This window comes from Blastomyces dermatitidis (genome assembly GCF_000003525.1).
Source record: "Blastomyces dermatitidis ER-3 genomic scaffold supercont1.2, whole genome shotgun sequence".
NCBI lineage: Eukaryota > Fungi > Ascomycota > Eurotiomycetes > Onygenales > Ajellomycetaceae > Blastomyces > Blastomyces dermatitidis.
The window spans coordinates 2,027,954-2,047,060 of record NW_025544775.1 but is presented as its reverse complement, the minus strand read 5'-3'; the positions used below and the strand labels follow the sequence as shown (position 1 = coordinate 2,047,060).

Sequence of the window (19,107 nt, the reverse complement as noted above, 5' to 3'; positions counted from 1 at the left end):
TCAGCCCCTACATCGCATCTAGGTCTTCAACCGGCCTTCCAAAGTCACCCCAATTACCTTGTGTGAAGAGTGTGAATAGGAGTTGTAGGTGTGTTTTTTTTTATAAATGAGATGAAATAGTTTGAATGTTGCCCTCCGTCCAGAAATTCCGAACTATACAGAGAGAGTACTATGTAAACTCAAACCAGTTCGAGTGGTTTATAGAATGTGGGACATGTGACTGCATGATCATGATCGACAACCGGCGTCTTAAGTAGTTAACTAGTTACTCTACCAATGACTTCACGTTAAAGAAAAAAGCCCCTAACATCTCAACATCCAGTTTTACTTCTTTTTTTTCGTCCGGGGTGGCGGCCCGGGGGGGGGGGGGGGGGGGGGGGGAACCCGGAAATTTTAGCGCAGATATGCTTATGACGACTGATTTCGGGCAATCCGCTGCTTATGATGCAATCAAAGCCGGGGGACGAAACATCCACCACGAGACGACTCGGATGAGGATTCTCAAACTTCTCTCGTATTGACTTGACTTCCTCGTTCCCGTTCTTGGTCAGGTAGTTAGTTAGTTACTCTACTAATCAAGTCCGCTTGTGCCCGGATAGCATACATTGCTTAGAAATGACGCCGGGATTGCTGCTTCCGTTGATTTCCTTTCTCCTATTGAACCTGCCTTATACTACTGATTAAAATATATTATATATATATCTATGAAAGTCACCCCAGTCTTTTTCATTCTTCAAAACTTAATTGCCCCAATATAAAAAGCCGGCGATTATCTCTACTATAACCGTTGCGTTAACTCTTCCCAGGTATATTTTCCTGATCTGCCTTCCTCGTCCACATGCTAACTAACTGGTATTCTAGTCAAAACAAGAAAACTAGGGGGAGTTACGTAGCGGCTTCCTAGTTTTTTACTTTTCGTTGTTCTTTTCATTTTTTTTTTTTGCCCTAGAACTTTTGATTGAAAGAAAATTCAACATGCCGGTGTTGGATCCGGGAGTCCCAGTTATTTCACCGCGAGCAGCAAAATCGCACCGCCGAAGGCATCGAAGGAATTCATCCCTCAACATGACTATCAAAACGGCTCTTACAAAGTTAAAGGAGACCGCGAGACCATCGTCGGATAACGAGTCCTCCACCTCTCCTCTTAAAAGCTTCGCAAACTTCTTCCTCGACAGGGATATCGCATCCTCCAGTGAAGATTTACCTAGCGATGATAGCGACCTCCTAAGCAAGAAACAACAGAATCGCCAGTCGCGGAAACTGAAGCGAGAATCCAGGTCGCGATTGAGCGGGGAGATGAGCGAGCAATCGCGAACACGCAAGCGGGAGCGCGATGCGCAGGCTGCGCGAGAAGAACCCCACGAGATGAAAGCCCGCTATGGAGATTTGCCGCTGATGCAGTCCAGGCAGCGTCTACGGGAGGATCTACTCAAGTTTGACAATGTCACACCAGACTCGATCGGTCAGGAGGTCACGTTCCGCGCGCGGGTGCATCATATCCGTAATATGTCATCGAAGCTAGTTTTCATCATTCTCAGGCAACAAATCACCACTATACAGGGCGTGCTGGCAGAGAAACCCGGGGCGATATCGACTCTTATGATCCAATGGGCTGAACATATCCGAGTAGGGTCAATTGTCAAGGTTAAAGGCGTGCTAACCAAGTCCAAAGTCCCTGTTACGGGAACCACCATCCATGATGTGGAGATCGATATCCAGGGGCTTCACGTAATTGTTCACAGACAGGACCAAATCCCGTTCAGCGTTTACGAAGCAGAACTCCCGAGCAAAGACGTTAGTAGTGACGGACGGCGAAACCACGTGCTGGACCGGACCCGTCTTTCCAATCGAATCCTAGATCTGCGAACCGACACCTCCCAATCCATATTCAGAATCCAGAGCGCAGTCAGCAATTTGTTCCGTTCTTCGTTGGATGCTCAGGGGTTCATTGAGATTCATACACCGAAATTACAGAGTTCGGCCACCGAGTCTGGTGCTAGCGTTTTCGAAGTCAAGTATTTCACAAGAGAAGCCTTCCTTGCGCAGAGTCCACAACTCGCCAAGCAAATGGCTATTGCAAGCGACTTCGAGCGTGTGTACGAGATTGGCGCAGTATTCCGCGCTGAGAACTCAAATACCCATCGCCACTTGACGGAATACACTGGCCTGGATATCGAGATGGCGATAGAGGAACATTACCACGAAGCGCTGGAGATTGTCGATTCTGTCCTCAAGGAGATCTTCAAAGGGATATATGGCCGCTATCGAAGAGAGGTGAATATTATCAAAAATCAATTCCCTCATGAAGACTTGGTCTGGCTGGATGAGACACCAATTATACCATTCACGGAGGGAATAAAACTTCTTAATGAGAGCGGATGGCGCCGAGATGGTGAGGAACTACCAATAAACGAAGACTTGGGGACGCGTGATGAGATTCGATTGGGAGAATTGATAAAAGAGAAATACCACACCGATTATTTCATATTGGATAAGTTCCCCAAGGCCGCAAGGCCATTTTATGCCATGGAAGATCCCGAGAACCCTGACTTCACCAATTCGTTCGATATCTTTGTCAGAGGCCAAGAGATCGTCTCCGGCGGCCAGCGGATACATGATGAGAAGATCCTCGAGAAACGAATGAAGGACGTTGGTATCAACCCTGCGACAATGGAGGAGTACATGGAAGGCTTCCGTTGGGCAGCCCCCCCTCACGCCGGTGCGGGCATCGGCCTCGAAAGATTAATCATGCTGATCTTGAAACTTGGAAACATCCGCCTAGCCTCATTATTCCACAGGGACCCAAAGAGCTTTCAAGATATGCCAGATACATCACGCATCCTCCGCTACCCGGAATCGTCCACTCTTGAACCTCCATGGGAGAAGGAAGGGTATCAAAGCGATGGCAGGGGCGATCAGGATCGGAAATTCCAACCCTTGGACGAACTCATCGCCAACTACGGCGATGCAACATCAACTTCGTGGCCCGACATGAAATATAAAATCTGGCGCGACCATCCGACCGGTGCCGCCGTAGCATACGTCCCCAGCTCTCACGGCTTCGCGATAATCCCGGGCGACCCGCTCTGTGACCCGAGCCAGTACTCCAAAGTAACCATTCGCTTCCTCCGCTGGCTCAAGGCCGAAGCGCGCCTGAAACCCATCTGGATCCTCTGCTCCATGCCGGTCGAAGAAATCCTAGGCGAAAAGCTAGGCTGGCGCACCCTCTCCTGCGTCGGCGAAGCGCGCATCGATCCGTCCCGCAACCAAACGGCCGCGGACGCAGATATCGCCAAGAAGATCCGCCAGGCAGAGCGCGAGGGCGTCAAGGTCCACCACATCCCCAGCGACAAACCTCTTCCAGAAGACATCACCTCCAAGATCGACGCGCGGATCAAGGAGTGGCAGGCAAATCGCAAAGGCCCCCAGATCTACCTGTCGGACATCAAGCCATGGCGCAGCCCGCGGGATTACCAGTACTACTACGCCACCGACAGCACAGGGACGATTTGCGCCTTCGTCGCCCTAGCCCGCCTAGGTGCGAACAGCATGCAGATCAAATACAGCTTAGATTTCCCCGGCGCACCGTCCGGGACCATCGAGTACCTGATCACCCATGTCGTGCAGGCTGGGGCCAGGTTTGGCATTAAGGCACTCACGTTTGGCGCGGGCGCGTCCTCGACGCTCACGCCGGGCCATAACATGTCGTCCACGAAGGGCAAGGTGCTCCAGACCACCTATGAAGCCATTGCCAAGCAGTTTGGGCTGAATCGCAAGACGGAGTTTAGGGCTAAGTTGGGTGCGTTTGAGGAACCGCTTTTCATTGCTTACCCGCGCCATGGGATGGGTTCCAAGGGTATAAGGGCTATTTTGAATTTCTTTGAAGACTGAATGGATTTCTTTTTGTTATGACGGTTTCATAGCCTTGAGCCTATTTTTTTGGTTATACTTGCTATTGGTATTTTGGTTATAATTTGTAATAATATCGTTTTCCTTTTCCTGTTCCCTTTTTGATTAATTATTTTACTTTTTAATTAGTTCTGTTCTGTTTCCTTTTGTTTTCGCTTTTCTGTTTTTATTATCCTCTGAAAGTGGGTAATGCGACGAGAGACGATTTTGTTCGATATACACATAAATGATAGCGATATTACATGTTACAAACAATTGGATTTTTGCCATTCATAGATATATAAATATGTGTTTACAGTTTGGCTTCATGGGCTAGTTTCCTCAAGAGTAGAATACATCTAGGTGTGTATGCATCTGAAGCAAAATTACTAGTGAAGGCAAGACTTTAATTACATTTCAATCAACCCTTCAAATAGTAATTCTGGAAAGAGATGGCTTCTCCAAATGAGGACAGCGCTGGTGTTATCTGTACCGAGCTGGCCCTGGAGTATTAACTTACGCGTTTGGTGGACTTGCCATCTGGATGCAGAATATGATGAATACAAACAAATAGAAGGTAGTGGGATAGAAAGTGATACGAAAGTGATACGAAAGTGGGAATGAAAATTCAGCATTGGAAACTTGTGGTTAACCTATAAAAGAGGTTGGTAGGAAAAATCGGGCATTGTCGTTATTCCTCCTAAGCGAGTTCTCAACCCTGTACGCGGAATGTCCTCCCACTCGCAGTCTTTCTCTCCCGTTCCTCATTCTCGGGTCGGGCACGATTGAGAACTATGGTTTAACAGTTAATTTCGTGTGTCAAGCTAGAACGTACCAAAGTCCAAAAAGGGCAGACACGTACCTTGTAGGAAGTCTGCGGTTCGTCTCCGCATCCTCGAGTGGATATATGCCTTTCGAAAAATGTTAGTTGGTACACAAAATGATGGATTGTTCGGGCCATGAAAGTTACCTTCGAAGCTTTGATATGGTAGTGGAAATAGTCGCGGAAGATCTGGATATGGGAGATATTCTCTCCACGTCGCTGGGGTGTAAGATGGCGAGGGAAGAGAACTGTTTTCAAACGGACAGTCAGCTTCCGGTGCACCGGAGGGAATGGGAGAGCACGAAGGAGTCAAAGTACCGAAAGTGATGTAACCGACGTCGCTTCCGGAGGCCTTTACCTCCGGTATGCCTTGTAGTTCGAGAGGAGGGTCATTGCGGAAAAGAACTTGAGGCGCGTTTTGGATCGCTCGTCTTCTTGCATCGACGAATTCCTGACAGTCGGGTAAGAAATATATTCTGCTCAATGGCATATGGTATCAGGAGACGGAAAACATACTTGCAAAAACACTTTGCCGAATATTCTGTCTGTCTCATCTCGGAAAATAGTGCTGAAAATCACGGTAACCCGATCGTGGCTGGCCTTGATGTATATCGCTTCCTGGTCCCGATAATGGATTGACATAACCTCACCTCCCTCCGCCACACCTTGGGGCGCTGATTCAGAAGTGTATCTCGCCGCCTCCTCCTGCAGTTCTGAGAATTCATCGAATGCCTTCTCAAAAGGTGCGGCCATCACATTCCGTCGCATGAGCGCGATCCGATTAACCAAGTCTTCTCTACCTTCCGGTTCCGCGGGGAGATTATCTAGATCAACTAGAATGGAGAAATCATAGCCGGGCTCTGGAGGCACGATGAATGGGCCATATTCCCGCTCGAGGACACTTTGCGCCCCGTACTGCACCAGCTCGCGGAAACATTTAACGGAGATGGAGATGAGGATCTTGGATTTAGTTTCTGGGGTGGAAATATGGAACGTGACGCCGTCGAAATCAGAAACGATTTGATCAATGGATACGGGGGGGCCTCTATGGTTGGAGTATGTTAGCACTGGTAAATATCGGGTGGGATAGCTTGTAATGAGGGGAGAGGTGACGATGTATGGTAGTTGAGCGGGGAGAGGGGTCGGAACATACCCAGAGAATCGCTCCGTTAGGAGGGATTGGATAAGGACATTTTGGTAATCTAAGAGAAGCATGATGATGGACCGGGGATCATGTCAATGCGTGAAGCGAAAAGATGTATATTCCCAGTAGTTGTTTGATAAATGTTGGCCGCATCAGCCTGCACCGCCGCAACAACTACGAAGTGGAGCGGAGGATACTGCCGCAATGGTCAGTAGCGGCCACCGTAGTTAGGCGCCTATTGTTGCGCGCGCTAAAATAACTGGCTGCGAAAAAGTCGAGGGAGCTCCAAATTTTTGCTTGAGCACCCAGGCGGAAAAAATGGTCAAATCATATTTGTGAGTACAAGATCTGTGTATATGTCTACCTTATTTATAGATTATGGATGACTGATTATTCCTTCAGGAAATTCGAGCCTTCGAAAACCTTTGGCCTTATTACTGCGGCTTGGTCGAATGCGGTTTGGATACCTGACGAAGATGTCTCCACCGAAACTCGACACACGGGTGCCGGACGAGCAGTTGTTGGAGCAGGAGAGGAGGTGATATGCTGGGATTTGAAAAAGGGTGAATTGCTCAGCAAATGGAGGGATGTGGATTGCAGCGCACAGGTCACGGCTATCTCACAAAGCAAAACAGATAAAGATATTTTCGCGGTTGGGTAAGAATAGGATTGTCTCTCCTAGATACCATGAATGGGATTCTAACAGCATGTGGTAAATAGGTATGAGGATGGCACAATCAGGCTATGGGACTCGAGACTAGCGACGGTTATGATATCTTTCAATGGCCATAAAACCGCCATTACCCAGTTGGCATTCGACAGTGCGGGAGTGCGCTTGGCGAGTGGCTCCAAAGACACCGACGTTATAGTATGGGACTTGATCGCAGAGGTTGGCATTGTCAAACTACGGGGTCACACGGATCAAATTACCTCTGTCAACTTTTTGAACGGTTCGGGCGCCGGTGACACTGAAATACAAAGTAACACTGACCAGGACCGCTTCCTCTTGACCACTGGAAAAGATTCCTTGATCAAAGTCTGGGACCTTTCGTCTCAGCACTGCATCGAAACTCATGTCGCGCAGAGCAACGGGGAATGTTGGTCATTGGGGCTTTCACCCGACCAGAGTGGATGTATAACTGGAGGGAACGATGGCGAACTTCGAGTGTGGTCCATCGATGCTGCTGCGATGAATGAAGTGGCGAAAGAGACTGGGGCAACAGACGGTCGCAAAATCCTTGTGGATAGGGGTAATTTATATCGACAGGGCAAAGACCGAACAGTCGGTATCAGCTTCCATCCGAGGTTGGATTACATTGCAGTCCACGGCGCTGAAAAATCGATCGAGATCTGGAGGATACGAACAGAGACTGAAGTACAAAAGAGCCTAGCAAGAAAACGGAGACGGAGGCGAGAAAAAGCTGGTGAACAAGGCGCTGGAAATGAGCTAGAAAATGCTGCAGATGCTGATAAACCACAGTCTATCTCGGCCGCCCCAATATCTGACGTTTTTGTGTCGTATACTATCGTCAGAACAGGTGGAAAAATTCGTTCAGGGGACTGGATGGGTGGGAAAGGCCTCAGATTACTTGCGGCAACAACCAACAATCAACTGGAAGTGTACGGTGTGATCCCTGCGGAGAAGCGAAAATCGAAAGAGAGCGAGGAGTCAGAATATAACCGCGCATTATCGATTGATATGCCAGGTCACCGCACGGACATTCGATCGCTTGCCCTGAGCTCTGATGATAGGATGCTTTCATCCGCCTCGAATGGTAGTTTGAAGATCTGGAATGTGCGAACCCAGACCTGCTTACGAACTTTGGAATGTGGTTACTCATTATGCTCCGCCTTCCTACCTGGAGACAAAATCGTGGTAGTGGGGAATAAGAATGGGGAGCTAGAAGTCTTTGACATTGCCTCATCTACCTTGCTGGATACAGTACAAGCGCACGAAGGCCCCATATGGGCGCTACACGTTCATCCTGATGGGAAATCTATGGTTACGGGAAGTGCTGATAAGACAGCTAAGTTCTGGGATTTCAAGGTCGTACAAGAAGAGATTCTAGGTACGAAACGGACGACTCCTCGCCTTAAATTAGTTCATACGAGGACACTTAAAGTGAACGACGATATCCTAAGTATTCGCTTCTCTCCCGATGCGCGACTCATCGCTGTAGCACTGTTGGATAATACCGTCAAAGTGTTCTTCGTTGACACTTTGAAACTATTCTTGATCTTATATGGCCACAAGCTTCCTGTCCTTAACATGGATATCTCATACGACAGCAAATTAATCGTCACCTGCTCTGCGGACAAGAACGTTCGGCTATGGGGCCTGGATTTCGGTGATTGTCACAAGGCGTTCTTCGCTCATCAAGACAGTATCATGGCAGTAGCTTTCATACCGAATAATAATGAGGGCAACGGTCATCACTTCTTCAGTGCCAGCAAAGATCGGGTGATAAAGTATTGGGATGGTGATAAATTCGAACAAATTCAAAAACTCGAAGGGCACCATGGCGAGATATGGTCGCTTGCTGTCAGCCATTCTGGAGAATTCATCGTCAGTGCAAGCCACGATAAAAGTATCAGAGTATGGGAGCAAACTGATGAGCAAATATTCTTGGAAGAAGAACGAGAGAAGGAACTCGAAGAGCTCTACGACAGCACTTTAGCAACCTCGCTTGATCAGGACGAGGATGCTGAAGGGCAGGACAAAGCAGAGGCAGTGGCTGCTGGCAAACAGACCGTTACAACCCTCATGGCCGGTGAGAAGATTGTAGAGGCTCTCGATCTCGGCATTGAGGACCTGGCGCTTATGAGAGAGTGGAAGGAGTTGAAATTATCCAATCCCAATGCAGCACCGCCATCGCGCAATCCCGTCTATCTAGCCCTGGGTAACATTGCCGCAGAACGTCATGTCCTGCAAGTCATACGAAAAATTCCAGCAGCAGCACTCCAAGATGCCCTCCTGGTTCTTCCCTTTTCAAAATTACCGGCCCTCTTCACATTTCTGAATATCTGGGCAAAGAACGGATGGGAAATCCCGCTGACCTGTCGCGTCCTATTTTTCATGCTCAAAACGCATCATCGCCAGATTGTGGCGAGCAAGATGATGAGACCGATGCTCGATGGTATTCGAGGCAACCTACGACGTGTCCTTGCCAGACAGAAAGATGAAATGGGGTTCAATATTGCAGCACTCAAATTCATAGGCAACCAGGTCCGGGAACGTGGCCGTTCGGATTACATTGATGAGGAGCTGTGGGAGAGGGAAGAGCAGCAGGAAAAAGGGAGCAAAAAGCGGTATTTCGTCAATGTTTCATAAGGGGTAGAATTCGCATGAGTTCGTTCTGCTCTATTGACTTTCAAATGTCTTATTCACAGGCTACATATTTTGGGAGTTGGAAAGGGGCTTGTTTGTCTCTTGGGAAGTAATTTTTTAAAAAAGGCTTTCTTTGAAAGGAATTTTGTTTAAATAGATTTCAATTAACGCAAGGAAGGTTCTTGTACGGAATAAGTTTATCTCATCATTCTGGTGATTTCAACCGTAACTAGCAGCCTTCCCACATAATCAGACTGGATTCACGAATTACGGACAACCCATCGATGGAGATTCGGCGGGATTACGCCAACAGCACTTGTAGGAGTAGCCCCATAATCACACTCTATATAAGCAGTACTGTGATTTCCACAGTCGCTCAGCAAAGTACGTCCGCTGGAAGGAGAGTGGGTTCCTGAATCCTAAATTGGCAGCAAATATGTTAGCCATATGATTCCACAATCAAATGCATAAACAGTATTGAAAATTGCAAATAAAAAGTGGTTTCACACAACAACACCGCGGTATTCCAACTCTAGCTCCTTCGGCGAAGGATCAAGGGCAAAGGAGAGCACCACGGCACAGTGCGATAACAAATTTTCATTTGCTTCTCTTTTTCTCAGTAGAACCATTCTAAGCACCGACGACATTTTTAAAAACCGTCCCCCACCTGGCTTCAGCTGCCATCCCACAGCAGAGAATCGAAAGTTTTGAACCTCCTCCTCCTCCCGGTCTCAATAAACATATGACGATGAAAATTGAAAGTGGAATGGTAGAGAGGAGGGAAAATCTCGATCCAATGCTGGGAATGTAGTGCAACTGTCGTCCAATGAGGTTTGATGTGACGGCATGTCATACCTCTTCCGGCTCTTCCTAAAATATATTCGGTTCTTGATTGTATCTCATCATGTAAAATTGGTGGGTAGGTTGGGAAATGCAAGCTTATAGGGCCAGTGTAAACTGCAGAAAAAAAGAATAGGGGAAGGTGTATTACTCACATATTAGCACTGATAGCAACAGATGTGCCTTAGGTGGAGTACTGTGCCGTTTGTGTGGGAAAACTCTTCCACAATTGTTGAGTGCGAGCATGGAGGAAGAAGTTTGAAATTGGAGAAGGTTCAAAGTTCTTCGCAAAAATTTGGTACGGTTTTATTCCAAAATCACGTGACAAATATGTGGATGCCGTAGGATTCAAATGGCAGGTCGGATGGACGACAATACGTCAAGTTTCTCCCGAAATAAATAAATATAAAAACCGAAAGTAAAAAGGAGAATCGACCCTAAATTATTAATGAGAAGATATATATACAACAAAAAAGGTAAATGCCAATATCCAACCAAAAGATGAAGCTCTATGCATGTACGCCATGCTGAACTTGCTAAAGCAAAAAAAGTTCATTTCAAAATGAGATCCATAATTCATAAACCATTATCGTAACCCCACATCAGAGTCGGCCACTATGATGATTGCTTCATCTTCCCACACGCAGAACAAGTCCACCATTGTGTTTCCATGAAAGCGCCACAGGAATGGCAAACCCAACCAAGGGGCTTTTCCGGAATTTTCTTTTCTAGCGAGAGAAGCGCCTGTATAGCTCTGTTTCGCGGTTTCCGGGCTATGCTACCAGGGGAAGGCTGTGGTTCACTACGGGCTCGTTTCACGAACTTCTCAGGCGTTACTGAAGGCTTAACTGATGGTGGTCTTTCTGACGTGCACGCGTCACAGCAGAGGAAGGATGCTGGATTCATAAGTGTGCACACTGGGCAAGTCCAACCCTCTGGGTCAGCGACGCTGTCTTCGGCCAGATCAATGAAGGGGTTAGTAGTTGGATTTTGCTGCTGTGGAACAGCAGTGTTAGGTTTGGTATCTCGGGGGATGGGAGGAGGAGAAAGAGAAGTGTTGGGTCCAGCAGGATGGCTGTTGTTTGGAGGAATATAGGAGTTTCCATATTGCTCTTTTTCTTCCTCTTGTATAAGTTCAATGTACGCCTGTATAATAGCTCGTTCATTCGCATCTTCTTCCTCTGCTTTTGTTCTGAAGCCATTTTTAGATGCCTCGTCCGCCAATTTTTCCCCTTCAATGGTTCCGCTAGCACACCCATTGGTGACTGTTATTCGTCTTTGGGCTGCATCTGCAATCACTTGTCGCATATCTGTGCCTCGCAAAATAGGAGTACCTCCGACTTTTCTCCCAGAACCCGCTGTGAGGGTCCGTCGTTTCTCAGCTGCAACCCGGGCAATACGGCGAGCTTCGTGCAGGGGTATCCTTTGGCCACCGAGTCGCTTCCCTTCGGACAAGAAACCTTCCCCGGTATAACCTTTTAGAGAGAGTTGCATCTGTTCATCACGAAGTTGGTTCCATAGGGCATGGAACTGCTGGTCGTGGGGCCCGTGAACAATGTGGCATAACCTGAATACGTTAAAATCCAGTAGATACTCATGTGCAGACATTAATAACTTACTCATGTAGCATAGTATCGAGAACTTGGTCAAGGGGAAGAAATTGCTTATCATCTGACGGGTACCTCAGTCTGAGGCATATTTTCTCGCCGTGATTTATATTTATACCAAGCAGATTCCGCTCTGGGTAAAATTCAGCAAGAGTTCCGACTCTCCATCCACGCTGGCGCATTATTGGCTTGACGAGCGAAGCAATTTTCCGCAGAGTCATCAAGGCCTCAGCCTCACGTGGTTTGTGTTTAAGATGCTCGAATTGAGAGACCAACGGATCGAATTCCCGCATGGCTCAGTTTCACTGGGAAGATATCACAGAAATTTTGGTTATACCAAGTAGACTCAGGTACAGCCTCCGAAAAACGCCTCTCTAGCTTGAGAACTTGTCTGTAAATAATGCTCTAGGGGGTACACGTCAACAGCAAGCGCATAATGACCTTTCAAGGAGAGTCGTGATGCGAGTTGCCAGGATTTATAACCAAAGGATGACAAGTGGTTTTTAAGATATAGATAGCCACACGACGATGAAGATGAACGAGAGAACACTCAGGCCCCGTTCGCTCCTATCAACTTGAATCCCGCTCCGCCTCACAAGGCTCAGGGCTGGATGAAGTATGGAATCATTTCGAATTGATATCACGTGGAACGACGCCAAGACCGATGATTCGGAATAATGCTTTTCCTTTTTCCGAAAGCGGTCTGATTTGGCATAACGGAGCAAATACATCATCAAACCCAGGATTTCTTGGGAGAGAATTGCATGCCAAGTTATTGACAGTAGTAACCATCCCTCAAGCCATTTGAAGAAAATTATCACATTTTCATAATGACAAGCGACGACGAGTTCTTTTTTGGCTATGTAAGTGCTAGACACTTCCAAGTGACATGTGACCGCTGCTAACACATGTTATTGCCATCCGCAGCTTGCTTCCATCCCGAACGATGTTAAAAAATACTCGTCTCAGGTTGCAGACTCTGTAAATGAACATGTGGATCACCTTGCAGTAACTGTCCGAGATGTGTTGGCTCGCCAGTCATGGCTGCCGCCGGCAGTTAAGCCTCTTGGAAAATCAGCAGCGAAACGAATGGTTTCACCCCCTCCACAATCCATACTAGATCGGGCTCAGACCTGGGTATCAAGAAACCGCGCCTGGACAGCAGCCATCGTCGCATTTGTTGGAACTGGAGCTCTCCTGGTCTATGGAAGCAAAACGCTCAGCACCAAGAAAAGAAAGGCGCGAAGAGCCGGCAATGGCGCTCGTAAGGAGATCATTGGTATGGATTCATCTTAGATAGGCTTGCAATAATTCTTCTCGGTCGGTCAGTACTAAGATTTAAATAGTTATCGCGGGCTCTCCACACGAGCCTATGACGAGGTCTATTGCTAACGATCTCGAACGTCGCGGCTTTATCGTCTTCATTACGGTCGCTTCATCTGAAGAGGAAAGTGCTGTTCGAGCAGAGGGCCGGGAAGATATTCGGCCCCTGTGGCTTGACTTAACAACTGTAAGGAATAGCCCTGGGCTTTAAATGCTGTTGAATGTGGATTAACCAAACATAGACGCCCTCGACGCCGTCGGAAATCCATCCTTCTCTTCACATAATTCAATCTTTAATCACCCAACCCCAGGCACCGATGCCTGGAATACCACCACATGTTTGCCAGCTAAGCGGACTTATAATCATACCTCCTACAAAATTTCCCACAGGGCCTATCGCAACAATTCCAGCGTCAAATTGGGTCGACACTATAAATACTCGCCTTCTATATCCTATATTAACAACACAGCTTCTCTTACCACTTCTTACGTTAAGGAGTAACAGCAGTTCGATAGTCTTGCTTTCGCCTTCGATACAGTCTTCCTTATCAGCACCGTTCGCAACCCCCGAAGTCACATTAACCCGAGGTCTATCTGGGTTTGCAAGTAGCTTACGACAGGAACTCCGACTCTTACAACGAGCCCACAACAGCTCTGGCAACGGCATCGAAGTTATCGAACTGAAACTTGGGAATATTGATTTGGGCCGCCAGTTCCGGAGTGGCCAGAATCAAAATTCAGGAACGGAGGTCCTTACCTGGCAGCCGCAGCAACGGGCTATGTACGGATCGACGTACCTGTCCAGTATCGATACCAGAGTTGGAAGATCAGTTGGTGCAGCTTATGGTAGCCCGGCCAGAGACCTGCATTTTGCTATCTTTGACGCCCTCGCGCCAGCCTCCAAGTCGTGGCTGGGCAGGCGTAAACGGAAACAGGCAACTGTTTATGTTGGTAAAGGGTCCAGAATTTACTCCATAGTCGGGAATATAGTTCCTAGTGGACTGGTAGGATGGATGCTTGGTCTCCGTTCCGGACAGAGTGGTCCACTAGCAGACCTAAATTGGGATGCCAATAGCAGTGGGACTAGCAGTGAAACGGGATGGGAGAAACTCACTTAAAGCAACCATATATTCGTATATAATGTGCATATACTCCTCGTTTGTGATTTGGTTATTTTACGGGAAATGTACATACCATGGACGGCGTTTCGAGGGAGGCATCGCATGTATTCGGCAGACAAATTTGCAATTCTGCAATGATCGTTACCAGGTTTCCTCATAGGCTATTTTATCTCTTCTCTATTCATATCTATATTAACTTGTCAAAAGTGCATTGGTTTAACATTTGTCTATTTCCTATAAGCTTATCATTAGCAGCAACCCCTGGTTAGCTAGCTCACTTTACATTCTCAAGATGAATGAGATACGATCACCAAGCTGAAAAATTGAAACCACCCTGTTCAGCCCTCAATAATATGGCTCGCCACATTTACCGCCTTGAGATCTACCAATTCAAATTTGAAGTTCAAAGAATTTTGCGCAAAAATACTTTTACGAGCCGCCATCCTCTGGGTCGGGCAAAATCGAACGAATGTCCAGTTTCGGCCTGAAAGCAGGATAGCACGCTATTTGTCACTGGAACAGAGGCAGTTGAGACTAGTTATCACACTCCATTTAGATAACATATTCTAGTCAACCCACAACGTCTTGCACATCTTATGATGGATGAAATTTGATATTTTACAGGCGATTATCGCTCGCTGTTGAAGGAGCTAGCATACTGCAGCATGTGTGTGACGTGTGTGGTGTGAGTGCTATCTCAACTCTGCCCAACCGACGTTCAACAGGTCCCTGTCCTTGCAGACGCGAGTGACCGCTTCCCTTCCAAGGTTGGCTTTCTTAAGCTCACATGATGCACAAAAGCACAGAATATATGAGTCAGAATGTTTGACTTGAAATATCATCCATGGATTATATAACTACTCTGGATATATCTCGAGGATAAAAAGCGCCAACACATTGGCAAAACACCCTGATGACATCACATCCCGACGTTGTGCATATAATTCCAAACACGACACGGCACATCTTCGGCAGCCTTGCAGGTTGGGTTGCCAACAAGTGACAATCGCCGCATGAATCGCATGAATCGCATGAATCCCTTGGCAATAATAATAGTAAAAAAGGGACTCGATCCGTGGCAGTTGAGAGTCCGCTAACGGGAGGGCTGTGCCGGGACTGGAGAGCGCCAAGTGGGCTTCTTTTAACCCCAGCGTCGACCCATCCGCAGCGGCTTTACAGAGCCTCGTTCGGCTGTTTCCCAACTGCTGGAGGCAGATTCCCGCAGGCAATACGAATCGCGAAAAATTCCTCAAGCGTTGATTGTTGGAGAGAATATAAGGCCATCGTGTCTCACCATGCTTTATCTTGCGCTCCATTTATCACCCGCCTGTTGCACCGTTTGTGCTTTTTTCTCTTTATACTTGACTTCTATTCTCTCATCATGCGAACCTCCTGCATCCGCGCTTCGCTGTCAGTTTGATAAGAATACTTCAAGACTTTAAATTTTTGTTATTCAAGTTGAACTCAAGACGATGCTGGTTGATTATGATGGAGCCTTTGTGGTTGGCACTGGTATCCCCTCCGGCGTCCTTCGATTCGCTGGACATGTAGTATTGGGTATCTACACGTCATTGGCATCAACTGCTTATAATTATGTCAAGGACCATGCTGCGATTGTTCAGCAACCGCCTTTCCACCCAAATACATTTTACCTGAGCCATCTTGCTTCAAAATGGGTTCGTGCCATATTTCTTGCCACTTTCCTCTTCTCCTTGCTTCTTCCGTTTTATTTTGCGCCAGCTTTGTCCGTAGATACTATCTTTCTAATTCTATGACCCTCCCTCCCCTTTCTGGTATAGAGCAAAATCGGATTCTGGTGGAACTTTGCCATGTGGATACCGACCATGCTCGCTCCGAGCCTTTATGTCACATTAATCGGCCTGTTTGATGCTGTTATCATGGTCTACTTTGCTATCGCCACGGTGCGCCAGGCGACCTATATTCCCCATTCCCTGGGGCCCTGCAGAATCGCAGAAACCTGGCAGGTTCCCATGAACGGCAACGAAAGTTACTTCCACGTTCTTGAAACTCTTCATACCTATCCGGACGATCCTGACATGAATGTACCATCTGATAAAATCTGTAAGGACTTTGTATCCCAATGGAGGTTTGGGATTGGATCTCTGTATGTACATGTACATACACCTGCACCCCGTCAAAGTGTTTGACTTACACATATCCATTGTCTTTTGCTTTCCAGTTATTAATTTGAACATAGGGTCATATATATTCTAGTGTCATTCTTCAACATCATTGTTAGCTTTGCTCTTTCAATTGTTGGCGTTCGATCGCGTATGACCCCCGAAAGGAAACGAAAAGAGGCCTTTGTCCTTTCCGCAATTAAAGTTATCTTCTTCATGGCATATAGCTTCGGCGGAACCCTCTTTCTGGCTTTCTGGAGTGCACTGGATTTGTTGCCCAATTCCGTACTCTCACGATGCCGATTTAGTGCTCGCTACATGAACAAAATGAGCCAATTTGTCGCTATACCCATTCAGGACCGGCTACAGAAATACCCTATATCGTTTCCATTTTTCAAACGCTACCAGCCCCCTCCAGCGCCTATGATGGTTCAGGCCAAAGCCAAAAGCGAAAGCGCTCCACTGGCAAGGTTTCTACATCTTGACATACTGACCCTTGTCGCCCAACACTTGCATTATCAAGACCTGGTAAACTTGAGCCTGTCATCAAAGGAAATGCGCGAGACGGTTTTCCCAGATGGCCATTCTAGCGGCAGGCTAGGCATACTTAGGATATATGCTTGTGATAACGCTACAAAAACTGGGTGCTTTGTATGCCAGTTTCCAATATGCGGGGTATGCCCAAATCCCCTGCCCTTCTATTATTTCGCGCCCCGTTTTCCCGTACCTCCTCATCGCTACTCAATTTTTCCAATATCACCCCACAACCATTTTCATCTGGGCATATCTAACAACACACTCTCATAATCTAGTCATGCGGAGACGTGAGGCGCTTTTCCCGACCCCAACTCGACCTGCTCCATGAAGAAACCTGCAAGCCCTATTGTTCCACCTGCTTCTTCAGAAAGATCTGCACCCGTCCACGGTTCAACAGCAGGAGCTGTGATCGGCAAATTACACTCGCAGGTAAATATCACGGTTCAAGAGGCCGATTCAGTCCCGATAGTATCGAAAACGAACGCCTGGTGTGTAGTTCTTGCAAACCGTTTCTCATCTTTGAGTGCCTGGAACAACGGTATGAGCGCGGCAAAGTCAAGATGGAACGCAAACTTAGGCACAGTCAGTATCGTGACGATTTTGCGTGCAAGGGCTGCTCGAGGGCGTTGTCGTCTTGGGGTCCGAGGTGGTGGATTTGTGATGCTTGTGGTAGTGAGTGCACGGACCCTCTCCATCCGCCCTGGGGTTTCAAAGTTGCCGATACCACTGGGCATGCATTATCAAAAGTTTGATAATGACTTGCTTGTTTCTCCTTTGCAAATCCGTGTTGGTGGCTCTTTGAATAACGAATATTCCTCTCACGACTTTATTCTTAATGTACAGTACTATAGAGTTTGCATACAGGCCGTACGGAGAATATATATATATATATATATATATAAAATTAAATACACGTAATTATTACAGGCATATATACATCCATATTTACCCCGTACTCCCTCCCACAGAGAATTTCTGTACCGCCTTAAATACATACAATAAATTAGGGGGAAAAAAGGGGGGGAAAAAAGGGAAAAAAAGCAACTATCAACACGCAGCTTACACCCATCACTTCCTCTCAACATAAACCACCTCGGCATTTTCGCCCATCTCAGCATCCCTACCATCCTGCCCACCACCCCCAACATCCCCCTTCGCCCACTTCGTCTTCAAGCCCACCAGGCGCCTCCTAACCCAACTGGCGCCCCAGACCACGGCAAAGGTGATAAGGAGGGCTGCAACAACGATACAAAGGTATTTTACCACATTGGCTATACGGCTGCCGTTGGGACCGGGATTGAGGAATGGATATACCCAGAAGCCTTCGGCGGCGTGGGTGATGTAAGCGACCCCTAGGTAGAGGAGGAGGAGGAGGATCAGGAATGGGAAGTGAAGGAGGGGTGGTGGAGGTGCTGTTGAGAAGACGATTTCGAACACGGCGAAGATGGCTGGTAGGACGTGTTTGGAGATCTGGGATTTGGGGGAGGGGGAGAGATATCCTGTCAGCATTATATCTAGTATATATATATGAATACAAAAAGATAGACTGGGGCGGGGATGTGGGGCAAGGGGGTAAGGGGCAAGGGGGAACATGGGACTAACATTTCCCCACACCCCGAGTTGGGACTGCACTGAGCCTGCCTTATACAGCAGAGACCAATATATCGCCACGACCACGAACGGGTAGCACACAATGGTGGTATATAGCAGGCTGTGCAAGGCACGCAGCCATCGGGGCCACTTGTCGAACAGCACGGATCGTCCCTGGCGCGCATAAAGGACCGTATGGATGCCGGCAACGAGGAAGTATACCAAAACTCCTAGGAAGGAGAGGGAGGTGAAATAGCTGAAGGATCGCGCATCATCGATCGCGTGGCCGCTAGCGCCCTCCACCGCGAATGAAATGACGGCGGTTAAGATGCAGTAGAAGAAGATAGTCAGGCGTAGGATGCCGAAGACGAGTGGGTAGAATAGCCAGGAAGTTTCGAAGTGGTGGAGTGGGTCATTCGCGGGGTCTGCCCCCATGAGAACGTTCATGGACGGCATTCTGGGCGCCAAAAGCCGTTGTATCTGTGTATATAGATATAGATATAGATATATATATCTAGATCTAGATCTAGATCTTTCCCTCGAGTTCCAGTAAGTCTAGCGTTGGGCTTAAACCGTGCGGGTGCAGCAACTACGACTACGTGGCGAGTTTATATAGAAACGAGATCGCAAACGACCGGAGGATGACGGATTCACGGCATGATACGGGCTTATAATAGATGGCGCTGGGCACTTCTCAACAGACTCATGATGCCGGGTGAACCATGGAAACTGAAAATCCGTTGTAAACTCTCCGAAAAAACTATA

The 19,107-nt window shown here is 47.5% G+C and overlaps 7 protein-coding genes across 9 annotated transcripts; 4 read left to right on the top strand and 3 right to left on the bottom strand.

Moving 5' to 3' along the window:
* The first annotated feature begins 42 nt into the window (after nucleotides 1-42).
* BDCG_01577 (aspartyl-tRNA synthetase) lies at nucleotides 43-4,287 on the top strand. The gene is made up of 2 exons (XM_045417096.1): nucleotides 43-806; nucleotides 862-4,287. The coding sequence occupies exon 2, from the start codon at nucleotides 976-978 to the stop codon at nucleotides 3,889-3,891; it is 2,916 nt and encodes a 971-aa protein (XP_045274002.1). The 5' UTR covers nucleotides 43-806; nucleotides 862-975; the 3' UTR covers nucleotides 3,892-4,287.
* BDCG_01576 (actin like protein 2/3 complex, subunit 2) lies at nucleotides 3,952-6,208 on the bottom strand. Its single transcript, XM_045417095.1, has 6 exons — nucleotides 5,865-6,208; nucleotides 5,228-5,756; nucleotides 5,030-5,162; nucleotides 4,859-4,959; nucleotides 4,751-4,799; nucleotides 3,952-4,680 (listed from the first exon to the last, which is right to left on the bottom strand). The coding sequence occupies exons 1-6, from the start codon at nucleotides 5,924-5,926 to the stop codon at nucleotides 4,601-4,603; spliced, it is 954 nt and encodes a 317-aa protein (XP_045274001.1). The 5' UTR covers nucleotides 5,927-6,208; the 3' UTR covers nucleotides 3,952-4,600.
* On the top strand, nucleotides 5,692-9,513 carry BDCG_01575 (WD domain-containing protein). Its single transcript, XM_045417094.1, has 3 exons — nucleotides 5,692-6,190; nucleotides 6,258-6,512; nucleotides 6,576-9,513. Exons 1-3 carry the CDS (start codon nucleotides 6,174-6,176, stop codon nucleotides 9,184-9,186), a joined length of 2,883 nt encoding a protein of 960 aa, XP_045274000.1. The 5' UTR covers nucleotides 5,692-6,173; the 3' UTR covers nucleotides 9,187-9,513.
* On the bottom strand, nucleotides 6,850-12,231 carry BDCG_01574 (zinc metallopeptidase). Its single transcript, XM_045417093.1, has 3 exons — nucleotides 11,643-12,231; nucleotides 10,179-11,590; nucleotides 6,850-9,602 (listed from the first exon to the last, which is right to left on the bottom strand). Exons 1-2 carry the CDS (start codon nucleotides 11,921-11,923, stop codon nucleotides 10,639-10,641), a joined length of 1,233 nt encoding a protein of 410 aa, XP_045273999.1. The 5' UTR covers nucleotides 11,924-12,231; the 3' UTR covers nucleotides 6,850-9,602; nucleotides 10,179-10,638.
* A 164-nt stretch (nucleotides 12,232-12,395) lies between these two features.
* Nucleotides 12,396-14,498, top strand: BDCG_01573 (uncharacterized protein). Its single transcript, XM_045417092.1, has 4 exons — nucleotides 12,396-12,493; nucleotides 12,558-12,909; nucleotides 12,977-13,140; nucleotides 13,196-14,498. Exons 1-4 carry the CDS (start codon nucleotides 12,461-12,463, stop codon nucleotides 14,069-14,071), a joined length of 1,425 nt encoding a protein of 474 aa, XP_045273998.1. The 5' UTR covers nucleotides 12,396-12,460; the 3' UTR covers nucleotides 14,072-14,498.
* A 2-nt stretch (nucleotides 14,499-14,500) lies between these two features.
* Nucleotides 14,501-18,956, top strand: BDCG_01572. 3 transcript variants are annotated; one of them, XM_045417091.1, is made up of 4 exons: nucleotides 14,501-14,759; nucleotides 14,881-16,199; nucleotides 16,293-16,890; nucleotides 17,028-18,956. In XM_045417091.1, the coding sequence occupies exons 2-4, from the start codon at nucleotides 15,904-15,906 to the stop codon at nucleotides 17,502-17,504; spliced, it is 1,371 nt and encodes a 456-aa protein (XP_045279652.1). In that variant the 5' UTR covers nucleotides 14,501-14,759; nucleotides 14,881-15,903; the 3' UTR covers nucleotides 17,505-18,956. The 3 variants fall into 3 exon arrangements, with proteins under 3 accessions (XP_045279652.1, XP_045279650.1, XP_045279651.1); XM_045417089.1 differs by having other exon boundaries at nucleotides 14,501-15,750; nucleotides 15,874-16,199; XM_045417090.1 differs by having other exon boundaries at nucleotides 14,501-16,199.
* On the bottom strand, nucleotides 16,363-19,107 carry BDCG_01570 (uncharacterized protein). Its single transcript, XM_045417088.1, has 2 exons — nucleotides 18,355-19,107; nucleotides 16,363-18,222 (listed from the first exon to the last, which is right to left on the bottom strand). Exons 1-2 carry the CDS (start codon nucleotides 18,796-18,798, stop codon nucleotides 17,821-17,823), a joined length of 846 nt encoding a protein of 281 aa, XP_045273997.1. The 5' UTR covers nucleotides 18,799-19,107; the 3' UTR covers nucleotides 16,363-17,820.